We start from the raw sequence: 27,641 nt of genomic DNA, 5'->3' as shown, positions 1-27,641 counted from the left end.
GTTGCTATTTAAAAACATCAGGGAATGTAACATTGTAATTAAAAGCTATGAGGGAATTATAAGGGAATGCTACACTTGGTTAGCCAGGATAGCGTCACTGAGTCTAAATGTTTTTGTAGGGTCATGCCAAGTGTTTGCAGTAGGGGGCGATGTTGACACACGGACGGACGGACGGACAAACGGACGCACGATATAATCTATTGGAGTCTGGTCCACTTCGTTCCTACCAGAAGTGCATAAACCAATCTACTACGCCTCTTCACATGCGCGTGGAACGAATGATTATTGCATTCGTTCTAAATTTGTAGCTTTCGTGACTGCAATGATTCATACTCTTAGGTTTTTTCGGTAAAGTCACGTAGGTAAAACAATAATAAATAACTAAAACAATATAAATAATAAAATAACAAATCAGGGGGGAAGAGGGGGGCTTATCTGAATGTGGTTGCCGGGAAGTGGCGGGGGTGTCGGGGCTAAAAGAGAACAAATGAGCACATCAGCTCAGGGTTGTGGCCGGTGTTAGCTGATAGTAAGCATAAAAGTACTGGTAAACGCTGGGGATGTTAACACTCGGTAAAGTATAATATTACCTGTCAAATAAGATGGTACAAATATGTGTAGTTAAATATTTTTTACATGGTTAATAACATCTTTCCAATGATTACTCATTCGTGTTACTTAGTGCAGTAAATACGTGTTACTTATTGCAGTAAAAACAACTCATCGCATGAACCATCCTGCGCTCCTAGAATATCAACTCTGTCAATGCATTAAACGTAAGATTATATTTTCTTTAAACATTCGACTGCGGAGTCACTTGAGTTGAATTTGAGTGGTGATGATTGTGCACCGTGCCTCAAGGCGCGCGACCCTTCTGCAGTGCGTGAGCTACTCACTCTTGCCACGTAAAATGTTAAACTTTCTATAATGTCGGTTAATTTTGAGTAATTTTCTTCAGTTTGTTGTCCATCTGAAAATCCATAATTTATTCATTTCAAAGTTCGATTAAAACGTCCAGTTAAAAGTTCGGTGACAAGGGACGATTGACATGGCGCGCAGTCCTCACCATAGCGCGAGAGGAGGAATCGCGAGCGCGCGAGGCAAAACTTAAATAGAAATATTTCGTTGGAATTAAATGAGTAGTCTGTTGAAGCATCTTGTCTTGCAAAAAATTCGAGTGCGTTTTAAATAGTGTTCATCAGTAACACTTTTGAAAACCGACAATCATCATATCTTGCCCTGACCGAACAATGTCTCCCAAATGTTGGTTGTTCACTTGTTTAGAATTATAATTTATATCGTGAGCATTGTCGTATATTGCATAAGTAACGTACATTAAAGAAGTGATCTTCGTGATGATGTATCAACTAGATGCATGTAAGTATGAACGTTACGGGAGTAATCGAGCCCAAAGGCAGGCGTGATAAACACAGTGAGTATGGTGGCAACTCCCTCACTAGAGCTGAGTGCTGGATGATCTCAGCGACGTCCGCATTCAGTACGCCGCTTCTATAATAACCTCGGGCCTGGAGGACGCTCGGTTCGAATTCGTGAGAGCGCTGATTTCGGTTTCCAAGAGGCGAGGCGATAAAAGCGACGTCTTGAGATGGCGGAAACTGCTCCTGCTCAACCACCAGCTGCGGCTACTTCAGCGCCTAAAAGCCCCAAGAAGAAGCGCGCCGCTCCAAAGGCCAAGAAGGTCGGCCCCAGCGTGTCCGAGCTCATCCTCAAGGCTCTGGCCAGCAGCAAGGAGAGGAACGGCGTGTCTCTTCCTGCGCTCAAAAAGTCGCTTGCTGCCGGAGGATACGACGTGGAGAAGAACAATGCCCGCGTGAAGTTGGCCATCAAGAAGCTCGTGGCCAAAGACGCCGTGGCGCAAGTGAAGGGCAGCGGCGCGTCTGGCTCTTTCAAACTCAACAAGGAAAAGGCTGCCGCAAAGGCGAAGCCCAAGTCGTCAACGGCAAAGCCCGCAGCTAAAAAGCCCGCGGCAGCCAAGAAGGTGAAGAAGCCCGCGGCAGCCAAGAAGACCGCGCCCAAGAAGTCTCCCAAGAAAGCAAAGAAGCCCGCGGCTGCCAAGGCGGCCAAGAGCCCCAAAAAGGTGAAGTCGGCTGTTAAGCCCAAGAAGGCGGCGAAGAGCCCAGCCAAGCCCAAGGCTGCGAAGCCCAAGGTCGCTAAGCCCAAGACCGTCAAGGCCAAGGCCGCCAAACCCAAGGTGGCCAAGCCCAAGAAGGCCGCGGCCAAGCCCAAGAAGACTGCGCCAAAGAAGTGAATCCGATGGGACGACCGACGCTCGATTCACTCCACCTCAACGGCTCTTTTCAGAGCCACCCACTTCGTTAAAAAAGTGAACCAGATGCTGCTGCGCTTCAATTAGTTCAAATTAACTGTGTAACATTTCACCCACTCGATGTGTTTTAAGCATTGATGTGATGGGAGTGATCGAGCCCGAAAGCAGGGATCACAAACACAGGCGAGGCGGGTGGCAGCTCCCTCACTCGAACTGAGTGCAGAGTAATCTCAGCGACGTCAGCATTCTCGCTGGCGATTCTAATCTAAATCCAGATTCAAAATCGATGCATTCTTGACGAACCTCCAATTTGATTATGTGTTGCACCTCTTCATTCCGTCATCATGCTACTGGTGCCAAATATGGAATTTAGTCTAAAAATGTATTGATTCCAGACAGCTTTACTCATTTGCCTTCATTCGCTCGTTCCGCCTTTTCACTTTGTTTTTGTTTTGTAAACATTGCGGTGCACCATCTAAACTTCTCTATTAAATTAATTACTATACGTAAATATCGCATTGTTTGCAATGTCTTTCTTACTTTGGGACAACTAGTTGGTGACGTTCACTCAACTATTGTATTATTCACTCCACGTGCAATCTTGCAACAGATGGCGTTCCTCTGGCGTTCGCTGCGGGTGTGCCAATATCATTCCAGAGTGCTTCGAAGAAGGGCCATTGCCCAAAACGTCGCATATTATACATGTCAAGGAAGTGTTATTGACGACGGTGGAGGGTTTTCTTCGTCGCAGAGGTTAAAGGTGGAAGGTTTAAGGCGGAGCCATCGCGGAGGGCAGGGGTGGTCGGTGACGTCGCCACGCTTCGGGTATAAAGGCGGCTGCTGCTGCAAGCTGAGCGCGCAGTCTCTCGCGAGGAGCTTTGTCACAAGTAGTCGCAATGTCTGGACGCGGTAAAGGCGGTAAGGGGCTCGGCAAGGGAGGCGCAAAACGCCATCGCAAGGTGCTGCGCGACAACATCCAGGGCATCACCAAGCCCGCCATCCGCCGCCTCGCTCGCCGCGGCGGTGTGAAGCGCATCTCGGGCCTCATCTACGAGGAGACCCGCGTCCTGAAGGTCTTCCTTGAGAACGTCATCCGCGACGCCGTCACCTACACGGAGCACGCCAAGCGCAAGACCGTCACCGCCATGGACGTGGTCTACGCCCTCAAGCGCCAGGGCCGCACTCTCTACGGCTTCGGAGGCTGAGCGCCCATCTCTCGCACACTAAGCCAACCCAAAGGCTCTTTTCAGAGCCACCCACCTCTTCGAAACTGCTTGCGCCAGTGTTGCCAAACACGCTCTGAATGGAGCACATGTCCTGGGTTGTTGTGAGCGTGCTGGACGTTCGCTTGTTGAGTTGGCGAATCTTCATCTGCTTCCACATGAATGAATGAAAGAAATCATGATATTCACGTCACATTTAACAAGGCGTAATTCTTGAACGCCTTAATACAGTACCCATTTCTGGTATTTTTGCGTGAATTATTTCCAGCTGCAGCCGATTCCGATATTACGTAGAGCATTTGGTGCCACAATCTTACAGCACACTCGTCCTAATTGACGTAGCGTGCCGGAATGCTAATCTCCACCTGTACAGCACAACAGCGAAGTTATTTTTCTCCACCGAGCGCTTGTATTTTTCCAAATTGCGTTCAAAAAACGCCCGTGCGCCGTATTAGACGAGTGGTGAAACAATCCCTCGTGAGAAACAAAAAAACCCACGCTCAAAACACAATATACTGAATTGGGTTTTCTAGTCATCCTTTTTAAAACAAATTCAATGCCATGGCTGCAATTCACTAATACACATGTTTGGACATTACATTGTGTTATATTCACAAGTCCTTTTTGCAGTAAAATCGATATTAAAGTGAACATCGCGTCCGCGTTTCTCATTGGAGGCTGATGGAGAGGGACGGTACTAAAAGAGCCACTCAGCAGCGCCGCGCACTACGATCCTCTGATTTGCATCTCGCCTCCTATAAAAGGAGCTCAACGCGCGAGCGACATCCACATTCGCTTCCCGTCTGTTCTGACCTGAAGCTGCTGCCTACGACGCGTCGACATGCCCGATCCTCCCGCATCAAAGAGCGCTGGGCCGGCCAAGGTTCCTGCTCCCAAGAAGGGCTCCAAGAAGGCTGTGACCAAGGCTACGCGCAAGGATGGCAAGAAGCGACGCCACCGCAGGAAGGAGAGCTACGCCATTTACATCTACAAGGTGATGAAGCAGGTGCACCCCGATACCGGCATCTCGTCCAAGGCAATGAGCATCATGAACTCGTTCGTCAACGACATCTTCGAGCGCATCGCTTCCGAGGCGTCCCGCCTGGCGCACTACAACAAGCGCTCCACCATCACTTCTCGGGAGATCCAGACCGCAGTGCGACTGCTGCTCCCCGGCGAGCTGGCCAAGCACGCCGTGTCGGAGGGCACCAAGGCCGTCACCAAGTACACAAGCTCCAAGTGAAGCCTCGACTCCACCATTAATTACAAAGGCTCTTTTCAGAGCCACCCACCTCTCCGAACCTGCTTGTACCAGTCCTAGCAGGAGTACTAAACGAAACTTCCAACAAAGCCCCGGTTCACGCGGGGACATTGTTCGCTCATTGAGTGGAATGGAGAGATGGAACGCATTTTAACCTGTTTCCACGGGAATAAAAGCGATAACAATATTCATGGCACATCATGTTCACCAGCAGGCATTTCTTGGACTTGTTTGTCCATTGATTTCATCTGCAGCCCATTCAGATATTACATTGGATATTTGGTGCCAAAACCTTGCAATGCAATATATTTAATTCGTGGTTGTATTTTCGGGCAGGAACTAACATTTTGCACGTGTACATCTATGTAAAAGTAAGCGCCTAGCATGGATGACTCGTGCAGTATAATTGATGATCATCATCTCAATGCCAAAGAATAGATATCTATCCCTGTGATCACCTCTTTCCGACAATTTTACGTATTAACTTTGGAGCTTTCGTGACTGCAGGAATTATTCTTTGGTTCTTTCGGTAAAGTCACGTATATAAAGAAACAAATTGGTGATATCTGTCTGCTTATATGTCTGTCTATAATTTTTTCTGGTTCGATTTTATGTCGCTATTTCATTATACCTGATGATGATTGCTTGTGTTGCAATCGAAACGTCGTATGCTATTATTTAATTTATTATTTGTTCTTTTATACGTGACTTTACCGAAAGAACCAAATAATCATTTACTGCAGTCACGAAAGTTCTAAAATTAAGATTGATGAAGAAGAGTTGACGACTCGAGATCATTGCACTGCCAACCAATCAGCACGCGCCCCTTCTTCGCACGTCACGACTCCGCTGACCAGTGAGCGCGCGCTCTGGGCTACATAAGCCGCCTTCTCCTCCCCGCCTGTGAGAATCTTTGCCCTCACCAAGCCATGGCTCGCACCAAGCAGACGGCTCGCAAGTCCACGGGCGGCAAGGCCCCCCGCAAGCAACTCGCCACCAAGGCGGCCCGAAAGAGCGCTCCGGCCACGGGCGGCGTCAAGAACCTCACCGCTACAGGCCCGGCACCGTCGCTCTGCGCGAGATCCGCCGCTACCAGAAGTCCACCGAGCTGCTCATCCGCAAACTGCCCTTCCAGCGCCTCGTCAGGGAGATCGCGCAGGACTTCAAGACCGACCTGCGCTTCCAGAGCTCCGCTGTCATGGCTCTGCAGGAGGCCAGCGAAGCGTACCTTGTCGCGCTCTTCGAGGACACCAACCTGTGCGCCATCCACGCCAAGCGCGTCACCATCATGCCCAAGGACATTCAGCTCGCCCGCCGCATTCGTGGCGAGCGCGCTTGAACGCCCAGCTCGGCCCTCAAAGCACAACACAAAGGCTCTTTTCAGAGCCACCACTTACTCGTGAGAAAGCTTCCATGTGTGTCCTTCAAAGTTCGGGTGCCGGAAACCTTCGTTTGCTGGTCACGGCTCTCACGAGTCGTCAGGCGTAAGCGACAATGAAGTTCATTTCTATACCCCGCCGCTCATTCTGCAACATCACACGTTGGTGTTGTGTATAAGCGTTGTGAAACCATGTTTACATAATGTACAACAAAAGAGTTATTTTGGTGAAATGTATTTTACCTCAGAGTCGCGTGGTGGGTGTGGAGGCCTCGCACCGTGCAGAGCCTCCCGCCTCGCCTGATTTTGCCACCCGGCTGACGCTGGGTACGGGTGCCGTTTCCCCCCCCCCCCCCGCTACAATAATACTGTGTAATCGCTATAATTTAATAATCTACCGACCCTATAATAGTAATAGCACACATTGTGGTGGGGGGGGGAGTAAAGAAGACGTGAAACTTAGATGAATTTACCTCAGAGTCGCGTGTTAATGCGTGCGCCTATTTTTAACGGGAATTAAAGATGGCGTCCACCCCGCAACTGCTAGCCCGTCGCTAGCCGTTGCCAGGGGCAACCGGCGTCCAATGAAAGCGGCGAAGTCGTCGCTAGGCGTTGGCAGGGGCAACCGGCGTCCAATGAAAGTGCGTATGGTCCGACATCCACACACAGACAGACAGACATTCACGATTTTATATATATAGATTAACCCAAAGATATTGGTTTATGCTGTTTCAAGCCCGAGCTGATAAGAAGTTCACATTTTGCAAACTGAGACTGAATTATTCACGCACATATATTTTTAGGCATTGCCCGAACAGGCGGTTAAAAAAGATATCTATACACCGTATAGGCACGTGGGCGATCAATCACGAGCTCAAGGCTATCACATGATTTCTTATAACCAATGCGGTCCCTCAAAATGATGATTATAATCAATAATACATTGATATTTGCGGAATCCGCTTATAAGTTTGACTTGCCAGCACGCGCCCATAAATTAACTCTATCATGCTTAAAACTTGAACCTTTTAAGTACGTGTATCGCATTGTTTAATTCATAAGATGCGTGTCCGCATTAAAATATATATGGATACAAATAATGAAAGTCAACATCGAATCCTCGCGTCCCGGCTTGTCATTGGTGGCTCAAGGAGAGGGCGGGACTCGAGCGAGAGGAGCCAATCAGCAGCGGCGCGCTCTACGATCCTCGTCTCCGCTATAGAAGCCGCTCCCGTGGTGCGTGTTAACGTCACAAATTGTTCGTACTTTGTCTCCAGTGCTTTTTGCATCCTAGGTCCCTTAACGATGTCTGGACGCGGCAAGACCGGTGGCAAATCTCGCGCCAAGGCAAAGTCCCGCTCTTCCCGCGCCGGCCTGCAGTTCCCCGTGGGTCGCGTTCACAGGCTGCTCCGCAAGGGCAATTACGCCCAGCGGGTCGGCGCTGGAGCACCCGTCTACCTGGCCGCCGTGCTCGAGTACCTTTCTGCCGAGATCCTCGAGCTGGCTGGCAATGCCGCCCGCGACAACAAGAGACGAGGATCATCCCCCGACACCTGCAGCTCGCCGTGCGAAACGACGAGGAGCTCAACAAGCTCATGGGCGGCGTGACTATCGCCCAGGGCGGTGTGCTGCCCAACATCCAGGCCGTGCTGCTGCCCAAGAAGACCTCTCAGGCAAAGAAGTGAACGCGCCGCCGCCTCTACCACCACAACAACGGCTCTTTTCAGAGCCACCCACTTGCTTGCAAGAGCTCGGACAGTCGTGCACAGGGGTTTTGTTATTAATAAGGACACCGTCGTCGAGTTGCCCTCGTCCCAAATTGCTCGCAATTAAACGAATGCTCTGCTCATTCCAGATACCCTTTATGTCTAATTTAGGAACGGTATTTGAGCAGCATTCCAACATTGCATCAATCATGGAACATGGTTTAGAATAAATTGAGGTGCCTATTGGAAGAAAGTATCGTGTTTTTTTAAAGAATAAAACTCGCTCTTTTTGAGCGGTCAGATTACATATGAAGAGGAGTCGGAGAATGGTTCAAGCACTTCAAGGGATCTGCGAGCCACCCTCACGCACCACGCACCACGCAAACACGACATCTCCGCTCTCACGACAACACGCACCAATCAATCTTAATTTTTTTTCACACACGCGCGGGAAATAAGAGCTGGACGGGGGGGTCAGGGGTTAAAGGGCAGTGACGTCACCCGGACCAGGCGTGCTGGACGCGAATGTGTATTGGGAGCGGAGATTGAGGAGTTAAAAGGGGCTGTGGGACGTGTGCCCGGGTTGGTCTTGGAACGAATATTGCTGTGCGTGCGTTGCGGAGATTGAGGATTAAAAGGGGCTGTGGGACGTGTGCCCGGGTTGGTCTTGGAACGAATATTGTTGTGCGTTGGTGAAAACAGGTCCCTGTGGGGTGGGCTGGTAGGACCGAACAATTGAATGGCTATAATAAAATGAAATGGCAAAAAATGGCGCCAATGAGTGGATGGAAACGTAGACGTAGTGGAACATAAGAAACAATAAAGTAGTAGTAACCGTTCTGCAAAAAAATAATAGTATTGCACAAGTATGTACCTACGTGAGTGCAGCTTGGAGCAGACACAGTGAGTAGTAACAATCTGCACGAGATGCAGCGCCGTGGGCCACGCCCCTATCACTGTTAGCCCCGCCTCCTCGCCCCCGGTACTGTATTCTCGACTGTAGACTCCGCCCCTTTTCGCCAACGGCCCCTCCCTCCATCGCGCTAAGCTCCGCCTCCCACCGCTTGACCCCGCCCCGCTCCCCCGTGGCTCCGCTCCGCCCCCGTGGCCCCGCCCTCCACCCGCGTAACCCCGCCCCGCCACCCGTGGCCCCGCCCCATCTCGGTGTCCCCGCCCAGCCCCGCGTAGCCCCGCCCCCTGCCGCTGTAGCCCCCGCCCGCTGCCGCGTAGCCCCGCCCCCTGCCGCTGTAGCCCGGCCCCCTGCCCCTGCCGCGTAGCCCCGCCCCCTGCCGCGTAGCCCCGCCCCTGCCGCGTAGCCCCGCCCCCTGCCGCTGTAGCCCCGCCCCCTGCCGCGTAGCCCTGCCCCCTGCCGCTGTAGCCCCCCCCCTGCCGTAGCCCCGCCCCCTGCCGCTGTAGCCCCCCCCCTGCCGCTGTAGCCCCGCCCCCTGTCGCGTAGCCCCGCCCCCTGCCGCGTAGCCCCGCCCCTGCCGCGTAGCCCCGCCCCCTGCCGCGTAGCCCCGCCCCCTGCCGCTGTAGCCCCGCCCAATACACCCCGAGCGGGGGAGAGATTCCCAGGCCTGGCTCGGCTGGAGAGCCGCCGACGAGGGGGGGAGGTAGGAGTTGTTTTTAATGAAAAGCTTTAAATGTAAATGTTTCTATTAAAAAACATCAGGGAATGTAACCTTGTTAACCATTTACTCCCTTTCACACACGCGGGGGAACTATACGAAGGGAGAGCTTGAGGCCTAGGTCTAGGCTTTAGGCCTAGCTGTAGGCCTTAGGCCGCCGTGGGTTAAATGTTTTTGTAGGGTCATGCCAAGTGTTTGCAGTAGGGGGCGATGTTGACACACGGACGGACGGACAAACGGACGCACGATATAATCTATTGGAGTCTGGTCCACTTCGTTCCTACCAGAAGTGCATAAACCAATCTACTACGCCTCTCACATGCGCGTGGAACGAATGATTATTGCATTCGTTCTAAATTTGTAGCTTTCGTGACTGCAATGATTCATACTCTTAGGTTTTTTCGGTAAAGTCACGTAGGTAAACAATAATAATAATAACTAAAACAATATAAATAATAAAATAACAAATCAGGGGGGAAGAGGGGGCTTATCTGAATGTGGTTGCCGGGAAGTGGCGGGGTGTCGGGGCTAAAAGAGAACAAATGAGCACATCAGCTCAGGGTTGTGGCCGGTGTTAGCTGATAGTAAGCATAAAAGTACTGGTAAACGCTGGGGATGTTAACACTCGGTAAAGTATAATATTACCTGTCAAATAAGATGGTACAAATATGTGTAGTTAAATATTTTTTACATGGTTAATAACATCTTTCCAATGATTACTCATTCGTGTTACTTAGTGCAGTAAATACGTGTTACTTATTGCAGTAAAAACAACTCATCGCATGAACCATCCTGCGCTCCTAGAATATCAACTCTGTCAATGCATTAAACGTAAGATATATTTTCTTTAAACATTCGACTGCGGAGTCACTTGAGTTGAATTTTAGTGGTGATGATTGTGCACCGTGCCTCGATCTGTTCAAGCGCGCGACCCTTCTGCAGTGCGTGACTACTCACTCTTGCCACGTAAAATGTTAAACTTTCTATAATGTCGGTTAATTTTGAGTAATTTTCTTCAGTTTGTTGTCCATCTGAAAATCCATATATTTATTCATTTCAAAGTTCGATTAAAACGTCCAGTTAAAAGTTCGGTGACAAGGGACGATTGACATGGCGCGCAGTCCTCACCATAGCGCGAGAGGAGGAATCGCGAGCGCGCGAGGCAAAACTTAAATAGAAAATATTTCGTTGGAATTAAATGAGTAGTATGTTTGAAGCATCTTGTCTTGCAAAAAATTCGAGTGCGTTTTAAATAGTGTTCATCAGTAACACTTTTGAAAACCGACAATCATCATATCTTGCCCTGACCGAACAATGTCTCCCAAATGTTGGTTGTTCACTTGTTTAGAATTATAATTTATATCGTGAGCATTGTCGTATATTGCATAAGTAACGTACATTAAAGAAGTGATCTTCGTGATGATGTATCAACTAGATGCATGTAAGTATGAACGTTACGGGAGTAATCGAGCCCAAAGGCAGGCGTGATAAACACAGTGAGTATGGTGGCAACTCCCTCACTAGAGCTGAGTGCTGGATGATCTCAGCGACGTCCGCATTCAGTACGCCGCTTCTATAATAACCTCGGGCCTGGAGGACGCTCGGTTCGAATTCGTGAGAGCGCTGATTTCGGTTTCCAAGAGGCGAGGCGATAAAAGCGACGTCTTGAGATGGCGGAAACTGCTCCTGCTCAACCACCAGCTGCGGCTACTTCAGCGCCTAAAAGCCCCAAGAAGAAGCGCGCCGCTCCAAAGGCCAAGAAGGTCGGCCCCAGCGTGTCCGAGCTCATCCTCAAGGCTCTGGCCAGCAGCAAGGAGAGGAACGGCGTGTCTCTTCCTGCGCTCAAAAAGTCGCTTGCTGCCGGAGGATACGACGTGGAGAAGAACAATGCCCGCGTGAAGTTGGCCATCAAGAAGCTCGTGGCCAAAGACGCCGTGGCGCAAGTGAAGGGCAGCGGCGCGTCTGGCTCTTTCAAACTCAACAAGGAAAAGGCTGCCGCAAAGGCGAAGCCCAAGTCGTCAACGGCAAAGCCCGCAGCTAAAAAGCCCGCGGCAGCCAAGAAGGTGAAGAAGCCCGCGGCAGCCAAGAAGACCGCGCCCAAGAAGTCTCCCAAGAAAGCAAAGAAGCCCGCGGCTGCCAAGGCGGCCAAGAGCCCCAAAAAGGTGAAGTCGGCTGTTAAGCCCAAGAAGGCGGCGAAGAGCCCAGCCAAGCCCAAGGCTGCGAAGCCCAAGGTCGCTAAGCCCAAGACCGTCAAGGCCAAGGCCGCCAAACCCAAGGTGGCCAAGCCCAAGAAGGCCGCGGCCAAGCCCAAGAAGACTGCGCCAAAAGTGAATCCGATGGGACGACCGACGCTCGATTCACTCCACCTCAACGGCTCTTTTCAGAGCCACCCACTTCGTTAAAAAAGTGAACCAGATGCTGCTGCGCTTCAATTAGTTCAAATTAACTGTGTAACATTTCACCCACTCGATGTGTTTTAAGCATTGATGTGATGGGAGTGATCGAGCCCGAAAGCAGGGATCACAAACACAGGCGAGGCGGGTGGCAGCTCCCTCACTCGAACTGAGTGCAGAGTAATCTCAGCGACGTCAGCATTCTCGCTGGCGATTCTAATCTAAATCCAGATTCAAAATCGATGCATTCTTGACGAACCTCCAATTTGATTATGTGTTGCACCTCTTCATTCCGTCATCATGCTACTGGTGCCAAATATGGAATTTAGTCTAAAAATGTATTGATTCCAGACAGCTTTACTCAATTTGCCTTCATTCGCTCGTTCCGCCTTTTCACTTTGTTTTTGTTTTGTAAACATTGCGGTGCACCATCTAAACTTAAAAGTATTTCATCTTGTTCACTTGCAAACAGACCTTACATATTTATTCACTCCACGTGCAATCTTGCAACAGATGGCGTTCCTCTGGCGTTCGCTGCGGGTGTGCCAATATCATTCCAGAGTGCTTCGAAGAAGGGCCATTGCCCAAAACGTCGCATATTATACATGTCAAGGAAGTGTTATTGACGACGGTGGAGGGTTTTCTTCGTCGCAGAGGTTAAAGGTGGAAGGTTTAAGGCGGAGCCATCGCGGAGGGCAGGGGTGGTCGGTGACGTCGCCACGCTTCGGGTATAAAGGCGGCTGCTGCTGCAAGCTGAGCGCGCAGTCTCTCGCGAGGAGCTTTGTCACAAGTAGTCGCAATGTCTGGACGCGGTAAAGGCGGTAAGGGGCTCGGCAAGGGAGGCGCAAAACGCCATCGCAAGGTGCTGCGCGACAACATCCAGGGCATCACCAAGCCCGCCATCCGCCGCCTCGCTCGCCGCGGCGGTGTGAAGCGCATCTCGGGCCTCATCTACGAGGAGACCCGCGGCGTCCTGAAGGTCTTCCTTGAGAACGTCATCCGCGACGCCGTCACCTACACGGAGCACGCCAAGCGCAAGACCGTCACCGCCATGGACGTGGTCTACGCCCTCAAGCGCCAGGGCCGCACTCTCTACGGCTTCGGAGGCTGAGCGCCCATCTCTCGCACACTAAGCCAACCCAAAGGCTCTTTTCAGAGCCACCCACCTCTTCGAAACTGCTTGCGCCAGTGTTGCCAAACACGCTCTGAATGGAGCACATGTCCTGGGTTGTTGTGAGCGTGCTGGACGTTTGCTTGTTGAGTTGGCGAATCTTCATCTGCTTCCACATGAATGAAAGAAATCATGATATTCACGACACATTTAACAAGGCGTAATTCTTGAACGCCTTAATACAGTACCCATTTCTGGTATTTTGCGTGAATTATTTCCAGCTGCAGCCGATTCCGATATTACGTAGAGCATTTGGCGCCACAATCTTACAGCACACTCGTCCTAATTGACGGAGCGTGCCGGAATGCTAATCTCCACCTGTACAGCACAACAGCGAAGTTATTTTTCTCCACCGAGCGCTTGTATTTTTCCAAATTGCGTTCATAAAACGCCCGTGCGCCGTATTAGACGAGTGGTGAAACAATCCCTCGTAAGAAACAAAAAAACCCACGCTCAAAACACAATATACTGTATTGGGTTTTCTAGTCATCCTTTTAAAACAAAGGCAATGCCATGGCTGCAATTCACTAATACACATGTTTGGACATTACATTGTGTTATATTCACAAGTCCTTTTTGCAGTAAAATCGATATTAAAGTGAACATCGCGTCCGCGTTTCTCATTGGAGGCTGATGGAGAGGGACGGTACTAAAAGAGCCACTCAGCAGCGCGCGCACTACGATCCTCTGATTTGCATCTCGCCTCCTATAAAAGGAGCTCAACGCGCGAGCGACATCCACATTCGCTTCCCGTCTGTTCTGACCTGAAGCTGCTGCCTACGACGCGTCGACATGCCCGATCCTCCCGCATCAAAGAGCGCTGGGCCGGCCAAGGTTCCTGCTCCCAAGAAGGGCTCCAAGAAGGCTGTGACCAAGGCTACGCGCAAGGATGGCAAGAAGCGACGCCACCGCAGGAAGGAGAGCTACGCCATTTACATCTACAAGGTGATGAAGCAGGTGCACCCCGATACCGGCATCTCGTCCAAGGCAATGAGCATCATGAACTCGTTCGTCAACGACATCTTCGAGCGCATCGCTTCCGAGGCGTCCCGCCTGGCGCACTACAACAAGCGCTCCACCATCACTTCTCGGGAGATCCAGACCGCAGTGCGACTGCTGCTCCCCGGCGAGCTGGCCAAGCACGCCGTGTCGGAGGGCACCAAGGCCGTCACCAAGTACACAAGCTCCAAGTGAAGCCTCGACTCCACCATTAATTACAAAGGCTCTTTTCAGAGCCACCCACCTCTCCGAACCTGCTTGTACCAGTCCTAGCAGGAGTACTAAACGAAACTTCCAACAAAGCCCCGGTTCACGCGGGGACATTGTTCGCTCATTGAGTGAATGGAGAGATGGAACGCATTTTAACCTGTTTCCACGTGAATAAAAGCGATAACAATATTCATGGCACATCATTTCACCAGCAGGCATTTCTTGGACTTGTTTGTCCATTGATTTCATCTGCAGCCCATTCAGATATTACATTGGATATTTGGTGCCAAAACCTTGCAATGCAATATATTTAATTCGTGGTTGTATTTTCGGGCAGGAACTAACATTTTGCACGTGTACATCTATGTAAAAGTAAGCGCCTAGCATGGATGACTCGTGCAGTATAATTGATGATCATCATCTCAATGCCAAGAGAATAGATATCTATCCCTGTGATCACCTCTTTCCGACAATTTTACTTATTAACTTTGGAGCTTTCGTGACTGCAGGAATTATTCTTTGGTTCTTTCGGTAAAGTCACGTATATAAAAAACAAATTGGTGATATCTTTCTGCATATATGTCTGTCTATAATTTTTTCTGGTTAGATTTTATGTCGCTATTTCATTATACCTGATGATGATTGCTTGTGTTGCAATCGAAACGTCGTATGCTATTATTTAATTATTATTTTTTCTTTATACGTGACTTTACCGAAAGAACCAAAGAATAATTTTTACGTATTACTGTTTCCAATGAAGTGCAGTTTCTTCACACTTTATTTAGATCACGCAGAACACTGTAAAGTTGTTTTCGGAAAGGTGTTTGCTTGAGAAAATAACATCCGTTAAGGACATGGACGGCGCTCAAACGGTACTACTGCATCGTGATGCGGCATTCTGCAATGCTCCAAAGTGAGAACATTTCGTTGATGAAGAAGAGTTGACGACTCGAGATCATTGCACGCTGCCAACCAATCAGCACGCGCCCCTTCTTCGCACGTCACGACTCCGCTGACCAGTGAGCGCGCGCTCTGGGCTACATAAGCCGCCTTCTCCTCCCCGCCTGTGAGAATCTTTGCCCTCACCAAGCCATGGCTCGCACCAAGCAGACGGCTCGCAAGTCCACGGGCGGCAAGGCCCCCCGCAAGCAACTCGCCACCAAGGCGGCCCGAAAGAGCGCTCCGGCCACGGGCGGCGTCAAGAAGCCTCACCGCTACAGGCCCGGCACCGTCGCTCTGCGCGAGATCCGCCGCTACCAGAAGTCCACCGAGCTGCTCATCCGCAAACTGCCCTTCCAGCGCCTCGTCAGGGAGATCGCGCAGGACTTCAAGACCGACCTGCGCTTCCAGAGCTCCGCTGTCATGGCTCTGCAGGAGGCCAGCGAAGCGTACCTTGTCGCGCTCTTCGAGGACACCAACCTGTGCGCCATCCACGCCAAGCGCGTCACCATCATGCCCAAGGACATTCAGCTCGCCCGCCGCATTCGTGGCGAGCGCGCTTGAACGCCCAGCTCGGCCCTCAAAGCACAACACAAAGGCTCTTTTCAGAGCCACCACTTACTCGTGAGAAAGCTTCCATGTGTGTCCTTCAAAGTTCGGGTGCCGGAAACCTTCGTTTGCTGGTCACGGCTCTCACGAGTCGTCAGGCGTAAGCGACAATGAAGTTCATTTCTATACCCCGCCGCTCATTCTGCAACATCACACGTTGGTGTTGTGTATAAGCGTTGTGAAACCATGTTTACATAATGTACAACAAAAGAGTTATTTTGGTGAAATGTATTTTACCTCAGAGTCGCGTGGTGGGTGGAGGCCTAGCACCGTGCAGAGCCTCCCGCCTCGCCTGATTTTGCCACCCGGCTGACGCTGGGTACGGGTGCCGTTTCCCCCCCCCCCCCCCGCGCTTCAATAATACTGTGTAATCGCTATAATTTAATAATCTACCGACCCTATAATAGTAATAGCACACATTGTGGTGGGGGGGGGGAGTAAAGAGGACGTGAAACTTAGATGAATTTACCTCAGAGTCGCGTGTTAATGCGTGCGCCTATTTTTAACGGGAATTAAAGATGGCGTCCACCCCGCAACTGCTAGCCCGTCGCTAGCCGTTGCCAGGGGCAACCGGCGTCCAATGAAAGCGGCGAAGTCGTCGCTAGGCGTTGGCAGGGGCAACCGGCGTCCAATGAAAGTGCGTATGGTCCGACATCCACACACAGACAGACAGACATTCACGATTTTATATATAGATTAACCCAAAGATATTGGTTTATGCTGTTTCAAGCCCGAGCTGATAAGAAGTTCACATTTTGCAAACTGAGACTGAATTATTCACGCACATATATTTTTGGCATTGCCCGAACAGGCGGTTAAAGAAAAATATCTATACACCGTATAGGTACGTGGGCGATCAATCACGAGCTCAAGGCTATCACAATGATTTCTTATAACCAATGCGGTCCCTCAAAATGATGATTATAATCAATAATACATTGATATTTGCGGAATCCGCTTATAAGTTTGACTTGCCAGCACGCGCCCATAAATTAACTCTATCATGCTTAAAACTTGAACCTATTAAGTACGTGTATCGCATTGTTTAATTCATAAGATGCGTGTGCGCATTAAAACATATATGGATACAAATAATGAAAGTCAACATCGAATCCTCGCGTCCCGGCTTGTCATTGGTGGCTCAAGGAGGGGCGGGACTCGAGCGAGAGGAGCCAATCAGCAGCGGCGCGCTCTACGATCCTCGTCTCCGCTATAAAAGCCGCTCCCGTGGTGCGTGTTAACGTCACAAATCGTTCGTACTTTGTCTCCAGTGCTTTTTGCATCCTAGGTCCCTTAACGATGTCTGGACGAGGCAAGACCGGTGGCAAATCTCGCGCCAAGGCAAAGTCCCGCTCTTCCCGCGCCGGCCTGCAGTTCCCCGTGGGTCGCGTTCACAGGCTGCTCCGCAAGGGCAATTACGCCCAGCGGGTCGGCGCTGGAGCACCCGTCTACCTGGCCGCCGTGCTCGAGTACCTTTCTGCCGAGATCCTCGAGCTGGCTGGCAATGCCGCCCGCGACAACAAGAAGACGAGGATCATCCCCCGACACCTGCAGCTCGCCGTGCGAAACGACGAGGAGCTCAACAAGCTCATGGGCGGCGTGACTATCGCCCAGGGCGGTGTGCTGCCCAACATCCAGGCCGTGCTGCTGCCCAAGAAGACCTCTCAGGCAAAGAAGTGAACGCGCCGCCGCCTCTACCACCACAACAACGGCTCTTTTCAGAGCCACCCACTTGCTTGCAAAGAGCTCGGACAGTCGTGCACAGGGGTTTTGTTATTAATAAGGACACCGTCGTCGAGTTGCCCTCGTCCCATTGCTCGCAATTAAACGAATTCTCTGCTCATTCCAGATACCCTTTATGTCTAATTTAGGAACGGTATTTGAGCAGCATTCCAACATTGCATCAATCATGGAACATGGTTTAGAATAAATTGGGATGCCTATTGGAAGAAAGTATCGTGTTTTTTAAAGAATAAAACTCGCTCTTTTTGAGCGGTCAGATTACATGTGAAGAGGAGTCGGAGAATGGTTCAAGCACTTTGAGGGATCTGCGAGCCACCCTCACGCACCACGCACCACGCAAACACGACATCTCCGCTCTCACGACAACACGCACCAATCGCAAGCGCGGGGAAGAGCTGGACGGGGGGATCAGGGGTTAAAGGGCAGACACCGCTGGTCGCAAGAGACTGATCGTGGTGCTTTGTGTTGCCTTTGCCATGAATCGTCGAAGCGCGTTCACGATCTGTTGTTCTCCTGTAACGCGGTGGTCATTTCGATTTAAAGCTTTCGTGACTGCAGGGATTCATCTGCTTGGTTCTTTCGGTAAAGTCACGTAAGATGGAATATAATAATAATAATAATAAAAAAAGTAATTGTAAAATTTTATTATTAAAATAAAAATGCTATTAATAATAAACTAATGAAAATAAAAATAATAAGTAAAAGATTTCTTTTTATTATTTTATTATTTAATAATGACGTCCACACCCCCTCCCCACTGACTCGCGAGCCACAGAGCGATGACGTCCACACCCCCCTCCCCACTGACCCGCGCGCCCACAGAGCGATGACGTCCACACCCCCCTCCCCACTGACTCGCGCGCCCACAGAGCAAGGATTGCAACAGGCGATGTCATTGGCTGCGCCGGATGCGACGGCCATCTTGTTTAGTTCATTTAGTTCACGGATCGCAGGGGGAGCGGGCGGCCATCTTGTCAGACAGAGGGACGGCCTCGCGAAGCCTGTTGCAGTAGGCCTCGCGAAGCCTTCTGCACTAGGCCTCGCGAAGCCTCCTGCAGTAGGCCTCGCGAAGCCTTCTGCACTAGGCCTCGCGAAGCCTCCTGCAGTAGGCCTCGCGAAGCCTCCTGCAGTAGGCCTCGCGAAGCCTTCTCTGCAGTAGGCCTCGCGAAGCCTTCTCTGCAGTAGGCCTCGCGAAGCCTCCTGCACTAGGCCTCGCGAAGCCTTCTGCACTAGGCCTCGCGAAGCCTTCTGCACTAGGCCTCGCGAAGCCTTCTGCACTAGGCCTCGCGAAGCCTTCTCTGCAATAGGCCTCGCGAAGCCTTCTCTGCAATAGGCCTCGCGAAGCCTTCTCTGCAGTAGGCCTCGCGATGCCTCCTGCAGTAGGCCTCGCGAAGCCTTCTCTGCACTAGGCCTCGCGAAGCCTCCTGCAGTAGGCCTCGCGAAGCCTTCTCTGCACTAGGCCTCGCGAAGCCTTCCCTGCAGTAGGCCTCGCGAAGCCTTCTCTGCAGTAGGCCTCGCGAAGCCTTCTCTGCAGTAGGCCTCGCGAAGCCTTCTGCACTAGGCCTTGCGAAGCCTTCTGCACTAGGCCTCGCGAAGCCTTCTCTGCAATAGGCCTCGCGAAGCCTTCTCTGCAATAGGCTTCGCGAAGCCTTCTCTGCAATAGGCCTCGCGAAGCCTTCTCTGCAGTAGGCCTCGCGAAGCCTTCTCTGCAATAGGCCTCGCGAAGCCTTCTCTGCAGTAGGCCTCGCGAAGCCTTCTGCACTAGGCCTCGCGAAGCCTTCTGCACTAGGCTTCGCGAAGCCTTCTCGCAGTAGGCCTCGCGAAGCCTTCTCTGCACTAGGCCTCGCGAAGCCTTCTCTGCAGTAGGCCTCGCGAAGCCTTCTCTGCAGTAGGCCTCGCGATGCCTTCCCTGCAGTAGGCCTCGCGAAGCCTCCTGCACTAGGCCTCGCGAAGCCTTCTGCACTAGGCTTCGCGAAGCCTTCCCTGCAGTAGGCCTCGCGAAGCCTTCTCTGCAGTAGGCCTCGCGAAGCCTCCTGCACTAGGCCTCGCGAAGCCTCCTGCAGTAGGCCTCGCGAAGCCTTCTGCACTAGGCCTCGCGAAGCCTTCTCTGCAGTAGGCCTCGCGATGCCTTCCCTGCAGTAGGCCTCGCGAAGCCTCCTTCACTAGGCCTCGCGAAGCCTCCTGCAGTAGGCCTCGCGAAGCCTTCTGCACTAGGCCTCGCGAAGCCTTCTGCACTAGGCCTCGCGAAGCCTTCTCTGCAATAGGCCTCGCGAAGCCTTCTCTGCAGTAGGCCTCGCGAAGCCTTCTCTGCAGTAGGCCTCGCGATGCCTTCCCTGCAGTAGGCCTCGCGAAGCCTCCTGCAGTAGGCCTCGCGAAGCCTAGTGCAGAAGGCTTCGCGAGGCCTACTCTGCAGTGGGCCTCGCGAAGCCTTCCCTGCAGTAGGCCTCGCGAAGCCTTCTCTGCAGTGGGCCTCGCGAAGCCTTCTCTGCAGTAGGCCTCGCGAAGCCTTCTCTGCAGTAGGCCTCGCGAAGCCTTCTCTGCAGTAGGCCGCGCGAAGCCTTTTCCGAAGTAGGCCTCCGCGCCGTGCTTTTCGTGCACAAATAAGGCGATTAAATGTATCTTGTCTCTGTGTTAATAAATGTATCTTGTCTCTGTGTTAAAAAAACGTGCTGCGTTTCAGTAAAGTAAATTTGAAGCGAAATTTATTATTACACTTGTTAAGCCAGGAAAGCCCCACTGAGTCAAAAGGTTTTTGTAGGGTCCTGCCAAGTGTTTGCAGTAGGGGGCGATGTTGCTACACCAAATTGGACGATACGAAGGGAGAGATTGAGGCCTGGTTCTAGGCTTTAGGCCTAGCTGTAGGCTTTAGGGCGCTGTGAGTTAATTTTTAATTTAAATGTTTTAATGATTTATATAAAAGCTTTAAATTTAAATGTTTCTATTTAAAAACATGAGGGAATGTAACATTGTTAAACATAACTCCCTTTCACCACGCGGGGGTACGATACGAAGGGAGAGTTTCAAGCCTAGTTCTAGGCTTTAGGCCTAGCTGTAGGCTTTAGGGCGCTGTGAGTTTTTTTATTTAATTTCAAAGTTTTAATTAAAAGCTATCTCAGGGAATAAGGGAATGTTACACGTGTCATGCCAAGTGTTTGCAGTAGGGGGCGATGTTGCTACCAGGATAGCGTAACTGAGTCTAAAGGTTTTTGTAGTGTCATGCCAAGTGTTTGCAGTAGGGGGCGATGTTGATACACGGACGGACAGTCAGACGGACGGACGGACGGACACATTAATCTATTGGTGGTCTGGTCCACTTCGTTCCTACCAGTATAAAACCCCACCCCTCCCCCCACCCACTCCCCCACCCCCCATCACTCATCACTCCCCCCACCCCACACTCCCCCACTCCCCCACCCCATCACCCCTCACCCCCCCCCACACCATCACCCCCCCAACCCCACTCCCACCCACCCCATCACCCCCTTCACTCCCCGCCACTTTTCCACCCCCACTCCCCCCTCCCCATCACTCACCCCACCCCCTCCGCCCCCCCACCCCTCCCACCCCCCACTCCCCCCACCCCTCCCACCCCAATTCCCCCCTCCCACTCACCAACCCCGCCATTCCGCCCCACTCACCCCACCCCCTCGTCCCCCTCTTCCCCACCCCCCACACCCCCAACCGCCATTCCCCCCACCCCCCACTCCCCCCCTCACCCCCCCACACCCCCTCACCCCCCCCCTCACTCCCCCTCACTCCCCGCCACTCCCCCCACCCCCTCGTCCCCCCCACTCCCCCCCACCCACCACCAACCGCCGCCATTGGCCACTGAGTGACGGTGACGTCACCACGGCGCCTGTGCCAGGCTGGGTGCACTTCGAGGCTGCCGCGTGAAGTGTCGACGGCTCGACACTGAGGTGGTGACGTCACGCGAGCGTTGTGTTTAACGATTTAACGATATTAGCGTAAAGATATGAGCATTAGCTCAAGTGATGTGAATACGTTCGGATTACCTCAAGTAATGTTACATTTACCTGAGGTGATGTTACCTCATCTGAGGTGATGTTACCTCAGGTGAGGTAATGTTACCTTAGCTGACGTAATTTTACCTCTGCCTGAGGTAATGTTACCTCGACCTAACGTTATATTACATCGCTTGAGGTAGAGTTACCTCGCCTTCCGACAGTCTGTTAAGGCCACACGGGGGATCTTAGTCTCGTATCCCTGTGACTCTGTCTCCCTGTGACTCTGTCTCCATGTGACTCCATCTCCGTGACTGCATCTGACCGTCGTCCGCGTCTCGTCCCTCCGTGTCTCTGCGCCTCAGCAGCAGCAGCAGCAGGAGATGGGCGACTTCCGAGACATCAGAGGCTTCTTCACCAAGGCCGAGTGGAGCGATCTGGCCGAGTGCGAGAAGCGGCGCTACAGGAACATCAAGCAGAACCACGCCGTCCTGCTGAACCTCGGTGGGTACGGCAGGCCGAGCTCTTCGCAACTCAACTAATTGTCGCAGTGATTATAATGATGAGACCAAGACGTCGTAGCAGAGTGGCATGCATGGGGCGCCATGGTGGCGAGATGTTAACTACCTCGCCTGGTCTACAGGAGGTCGTGGGTTCGATGGCGACCCTGACGATGCCTGTCATATATCTGGAGTCTGCGTGTGTCTCTCCCCGGTGAGATGTTAACTACCTCTCATGGTCTACAGGATCGTGGGTTAGATCCCGGTCCTCCGGGTTTTTGTTCCACTTGTAAAAAATAGATTTAGTTTTAGTTTAATGATTTGTTTACCTTTACTCTACTTTGCACGCCTATCGTGTTTGTGTTTTGTGTTGTAACTTTCTGACCCCGTGCCCCCTATGGGACATCTATGAAAAAAGCTTCATAGCTCATCGGATTCATAATTCTAGTCACGTAGGTAAAAAATAAAATTAAAATTAATCAAAGTAAAATTAAAATTTATAAAAGTACTTTTATTAATTTAAATTTTATTTTTTACCTACGGATTCATAATGTTGGAGAGTAAACCCACAACATTTACAAAAATAGTTTATTTTGACTTAAAACTTTCGTGACTGCAGGAATTCATATTCTTTGGTTCTTTCGATAAAGTGACGTAGATAGAAAAACTAAAATAAAAATAAAGTGAATAATAAAAATGATAAAGCACTCATGTATAATCAAAACTTTTGAGTTATAAATTAGTCTTCTTGGTTCTTTCGGTAAAGTCACATAGAAGGGAAAAAAACATAAAATACAATTATTAAAATACAATTTTAATGTTTTCTTTTTAATATTTATTATTTCCCTTCTACGTGACTTTACCGAAAGAACCAAGAAGATGAATCCCTGCAGTCACGAAAGCTTTAAATTGAAATGTATACATTAGTGTTTTTTTTATGGAGCAGTCTAATTAGTGTCTTATTTTTATAATTTTTTTCACTTAATTTGTATCATTTGAACTGCCTCTATTGGGAGGGTTTCCACATAACCATGAGATCTTTTAACAATCTCCGTGACAAGAAAGTTCATCTGATCGAGTCACTCACATTTCTGAAGAGATGCCGTGACTCTAACGTAATACCGATCTCATTGACACTGATTTCTGCTGCAGTCACATCTTCCAATGCCAGACGAATTTTGTTCAGGGCGAGCTTGGCCCTGATCTCAGAGAGAATTAGACTGCTCCATACTGAACTAGATCATGTAGACAAGACACTCTTGAAATCACACTTAACATTGACGGGAAAAATGTCGACATCTGATTGGGAACATGTAGATAACATGACCGCTTAATCAGCCACTACAATGTCAGCGAAATGTAAACTGATTTTCGAGTTCAACCTCCTTTCTAACAAGAAACCAGATCCACACGTTAAAAGGTTAGACGTTGACAAGGTTGTTATTAATCTGAGTAATAGCCCAATGTGCGATGGTCTAAAGTCGGTTTTGGCTAAAGGGTTGAACTTCTCAGTCACCCCCAAACACATTCCAGTGGATGACGTTATTGCCCAGGTCGATGTCGCTCTTAAGGGTTTGGGGCGCATCGCTGCAGACGTTACAAGATCTGAAATTGCTGCAACCCTCAAAAGCGCTAAGATACCAGTCAGCAACATCAGTGAGGATGAACGTTTTTGTGGTTTTTGATTATTTTTATTCACTTTATTTTTCTATCTACGTGACTTTGCCGAAAGAACCAAAGAATATTTACAAAAAAATGTATTTTGTGTGTGTGTAATTTGTTTACCTTTTCTATACTTTGCACTCCTATCGTGTTTACTGTATTGCTTGGGGTTATTGTAGCAGCCAAATAATATAAATGAACGTAGTAGCGGTACACCGTTGCGCTGTATGAAATAATCATCACATTTTTGGCAAAAGTTATTTATTTCCTCGCGATTCGAGACCCCAGACAGAAGGATATTTTGGGGTGGTGGTGGTGCGTCAAAATCAGTTGTCGTGATGCCAAAGCGGTGGGAAGACGGAACGTGACATGAGCAGCACTGAACACGAAGCTTCGCAGTCTGTTGCCGTACAGCGGCGCCCAGTCTGATGACGATCGGCTGCTCCGTGCTCCAGTGGCAAGATTGGACTCCTCGTGCCCCTAGAGACTCGGTCGGACGGTGCCTCGATACGACTCGTGGTGTCGCCACCGCACGTTCGGAATGGGGGACGCGGCTGCTGAATCTGAGTGCAACTTCTGATGGAGAGTCCTGCAGCTCACTCAAGGGGCAACGGCGACATCGTCGGGACTATGAAAAATAAGAATCGGTTTTACTCTTTATGGGAATGAAACAGGAGGTGTTAAGATGTTCAAACACCAGATAGATTATAGCTTTTGCAAGGAATCAGGTTACTGCATTAACCACGCGTACTGAACACGCAAACAAACACTCTCTGATAACATTTAATCATTGTCTTTGATACTGATTGGTCTACCCCAGAGACAGCCTTCTTCATGGCCTAGTCTCACCAGTGTCAGACCAGAGAACAACACCAAAAGGCGACCAGTACAAAGACAATGCAGTGTCAAGAGCATTTATAGCTCGGGGTGAGTAGCTATATCATTGGACCTTTTTGCCAGAATCAAAGTATAAAAAATAGGAATCGGTTTTACCCTTTCTGGCAATAAAACAGGAGCTGTTAAGATGTTCACACACCAAATAGATGATTCCTTTTTGCAAGGAATCAAGTTACTGCATTAACCACGCGTACTTGTGTTGAACACGCAAACAAACACGCTCTGATAGTAATCACATCGTCAGGACTGTGTTACGAGGACCCGGTGTGTTGCTATGCTGCACGGGTGTACTGCCAATACGTACAAATAACAATGACCGACTGCCTCCTTGCGCAGGGATGAACCCGGCCCAGCCCGAGTTCATGCGCGCACGCGGCAAGCGCAGGGCGAGGGGGAATGAGCGGAGTGCGGGCGGTCGAGCGACTCCGACGAGGAGTGGACGGGGAGGAGGAAGAGGAAGGAGGTGGCGATGCACGGAGGACGAAGAGGCAAACGTAAAAGGGCGCTTGCAGACCGTGCAGAGACCCCCTGTAGACTCACACAGAGACCCCCTGTAGACTCACACAGAGACCCCTGTAGACTCACACAGAGGCCCCCTGTATACTCACGCAGAAACCCCCTGAAGACTCACAAAGAGACCCCGTGTAGAATCACACAGAGACCCCTGTAGACTCACACAGAGACCCCTGTAGACTCACACAGAGACCCCTGTAGACTCACGCAGAGACCCCCTGTAGACTCACACAGAGACCCCCTGTAGACTCACGCAGAGACCCCCTGTAGACTCACGCAGAGACCCCCTGTAGACTCACAGAGACCCCTAGACTCACACAGACCCCCTGTAGACTCACACAGAGACCCCCTGTAGACTCACACAGAGACCCCTGTAGACTCACAGAGACCCCCTGTAGACTCACGCAGAGACCCCTGTAGACTCACACAGAGACCCCCTGTAGACTCACGCAGAGACCCCCTGTAGACTCACACAGAGACCCCTGTAGACTCACACAGACCCCTGTAGACTCACACAGAGACCCCCTGTAGACTCACGCAGAGACCCCTGTAGACTCACACAGAACCCCCTGTAGACTCACGCAGAGACCCCTGTAGACTCACACAGAGACCCCTGTAGACTCACGCAGAGACCCCTGTAGACTCACACAGAGACCCCTGTAGACTCACGCAGAGACCCCCTGTAGACTCATGCAGAGATCCCCTGTAGACTCACGCAGAGACCCCCTGTAGACTCACACAGAGACCCCTGTAGACTCACACAGAGACCCCCTGTAGACTCACGCAGAGACCCCTGTAGACTCACACAGAGACCCCCTGTAGACTCACAGACCCCTGTAGACTCACACAGAGACCCCCTGTAGACTCACACAGAGACCCCCTGTAGACTCACACAGAAACCCCCTGTAGACTCACACAGAGACCCCCTGTAGACTCACGCAGAGACCCCTGTAGACTCACACAGAAACCCCCTGTAGACTCACACAGAGACCCCCTGTAGACTCACACAGAACCCCCTGAAGACTCACACAAAGACCCCTGTAGACTCACACAGAGACCCCTGTAGACTCACAGAGACCCCCTGTAGACTCACGCAGAGACCCCTGTAGACTCACACAGAGACCCCCTGTAGACTCACGCAGAGACCCCTGTAGACTCGCTTGATGAAGCTGGTTGTAATCACCAGCGGAACCAAGTTAAATGCCCGCTCACGGCCAACACCAGTGACGACGATCCGAACCGGTCCTGAGCCTCCCCTAGGTTGACTCAGCGTCAAAATGAGTACCCGGTGCAGTGGTGTGTAGTAAACATCACAACTGGGGAGACAAAGACGGTCGGGCGTGTTGCTAGCTGCCCATCCCCCCGTGTGCCGTGCTGGCCTTCGTAGATGCTGCTTGCTGACAGCACTTGACCGCAACAGTCTGTGAAGGCTACACGGGGCATCTTTTTAATTGTGGACCGAGTTGGCACAGTCGCGGGCACAGGTGGTGCATCTGGCAGTCATCTAGTAAACCTATGGCACCTGCAGGTCCGTCTCGTGACCTGCACCTAGCCTGGCACAACAGTCAACCCATGGCATGGCACCTGGTTCTGTCCTGTGACAACAGTCTGTTAAGGCGGCACAGGGGAGATCATTGACTTTTTGGTAAATATGTGAGTGAGTAAATGTTTGCATGCGTAAATACGCGTGTGGGTGTGTTCACACGTGTGTGTGTGTGTTAATGCATTTCCGTGTGTTCACACGTGTGTGCGTGTGTTAACGCGTGTGCATATGGGGAGCGGTAGTGTAGCGGTTAGCGCGCTGCGCTATGAACCCGGCGACCCGGGTTCGATTCCCGCTCACGGTCAACACCAGTGACGATTATTTGAACCGGTCCTGGCCTCCCCTATGTCGGCTCAGCCTCAACTGAGTACCTGGTGCGGTGTGTAAACATCACCACTGGGGAGACAAAGACGGTCGGGCGTGGTGCTGGCCACCCACCCCCTCGTGTACCGTTCTGGCCTTCATAGGTGCTCACTAACAGCACTTGCCCCTACAGTCTGTTAAGGCTATACGGGGGAGCTTTGTCCTTGCATATGTTCATGCGTGTCCGTGTGTTCACACGTGTGTGCGTGTGTTCACGTGTGTGCGTGTGTTCACGTGTGTGCGTGTGTTCACGCAGGAGGAGGCAAGGGGGCTGCTTCACGCTGGGCCACCGTGGGAGAGTCTCACGCGAGGGCAGCTCCCAGCAAGCGCAAGGTCTCTGTGCACAGCGCACGGCACTCCTCTCGTTACATCTGCTGCTGCTGCTGTTGTCTTTAGTTTGTTGTCCTTCCCCCGCACCTCCCATTAGCGAGGTTGGCTACGTACGGTGACAAAGAAATCCAACGTACATACATACTACTAGACACTGCTATACCAGGGACGTGCAGTCAGGGGAGGCAGGCGAGGCAGAGCCTCACCTGTCATATACTCCAATGAAAATAGCTGTTAGGGGCCGTCCATAAATGACGTCACGTGATTTTTGACGATTTTTGACCCCCTCCCCCCCTCGTCACACAGCGTCACAAAAAGTCAGAC

The 27,641-nt window shown here is 51.0% G+C and overlaps 5 protein-coding genes and 1 pseudogene across 5 annotated transcripts; all 6 read left to right on the top strand.

Annotated features, from left to right (window-relative positions):
- The first annotated feature begins 1,145 nt into the window (after positions 1-1,145).
- Positions 1,146-2,610, top strand: LOC133339833 (histone H1.5-like). The gene has a single exon (XM_061547969.1). It carries the CDS (start codon positions 1,607-1,609, stop codon positions 2,267-2,269), a length of 663 nt encoding a protein of 220 aa, XP_061403953.1. The 5' UTR covers positions 1,146-1,606; the 3' UTR covers positions 2,270-2,610.
- A 184-nt stretch (positions 2,611-2,794) lies between these two features.
- LOC133339839 (uncharacterized) lies at positions 2,795-13,039 on the top strand. Its single transcript, XM_061547973.1, is given in 9 exon segments — positions 2,795-3,466; positions 4,661-4,702; positions 5,699-5,809; positions 5,812-6,108; positions 7,444-7,652; positions 7,709-7,822; positions 9,107-9,128; positions 11,185-11,856; positions 12,635-13,039. Coding segments are annotated over 9 exon segments (2,103 nt in total). The 5' UTR covers positions 2,795-3,183; the 3' UTR covers positions 12,988-13,039.
- On the top strand, positions 6,157-7,875 carry LOC133339837 (histone H2A-like; annotated as a pseudogene).
- A 685-nt stretch (positions 13,040-13,724) lies between the features above and the next one.
- Positions 13,725-14,371, top strand: LOC133339835 (histone H2B type 3-B-like). Its single transcript, XM_061547971.1, has one exon. The coding sequence runs from the start codon at positions 13,840-13,842 to the stop codon at positions 14,239-14,241; it is 402 nt and encodes a 133-aa protein (XP_061403955.1). The 5' UTR covers positions 13,725-13,839; the 3' UTR covers positions 14,242-14,371.
- Positions 14,372-15,057: 686 nt separating this feature from the next.
- On the top strand, positions 15,058-15,972 carry LOC133339834 (histone H3). Its single transcript, XM_061547970.1, has one exon. The coding sequence runs from the start codon at positions 15,349-15,351 to the stop codon at positions 15,757-15,759; it is 411 nt and encodes a 136-aa protein (XP_061403954.1). The 5' UTR covers positions 15,058-15,348; the 3' UTR covers positions 15,760-15,972.
- A 992-nt stretch (positions 15,973-16,964) lies between these two features.
- LOC133339836 (histone H2A) lies at positions 16,965-17,602 on the top strand. Its single transcript, XM_061547972.1, has one exon. The coding sequence runs from the start codon at positions 17,104-17,106 to the stop codon at positions 17,482-17,484; it is 381 nt and encodes a 126-aa protein (XP_061403956.1). The 5' UTR covers positions 16,965-17,103; the 3' UTR covers positions 17,485-17,602.
- Positions 17,603-27,641: the final 10,039 nt, after the last annotated feature.

The sequence above is a fragment of the Lethenteron reissneri genome, unplaced genomic scaffold, assembly GCF_015708825.2.
Source record: "Lethenteron reissneri isolate LAM-NWPU_2019-01 unplaced genomic scaffold, ASM1570882v1 scaffold_426, whole genome shotgun sequence".
Taxonomy (NCBI): Eukaryota; Metazoa; Chordata; class Hyperoartia; order Petromyzontiformes; family Petromyzontidae; genus Lethenteron; species Lethenteron reissneri.
The sequence above is the reverse complement of the archived record's forward strand: the minus strand, read 5'-3'. Positions and strand labels throughout refer to the sequence as shown.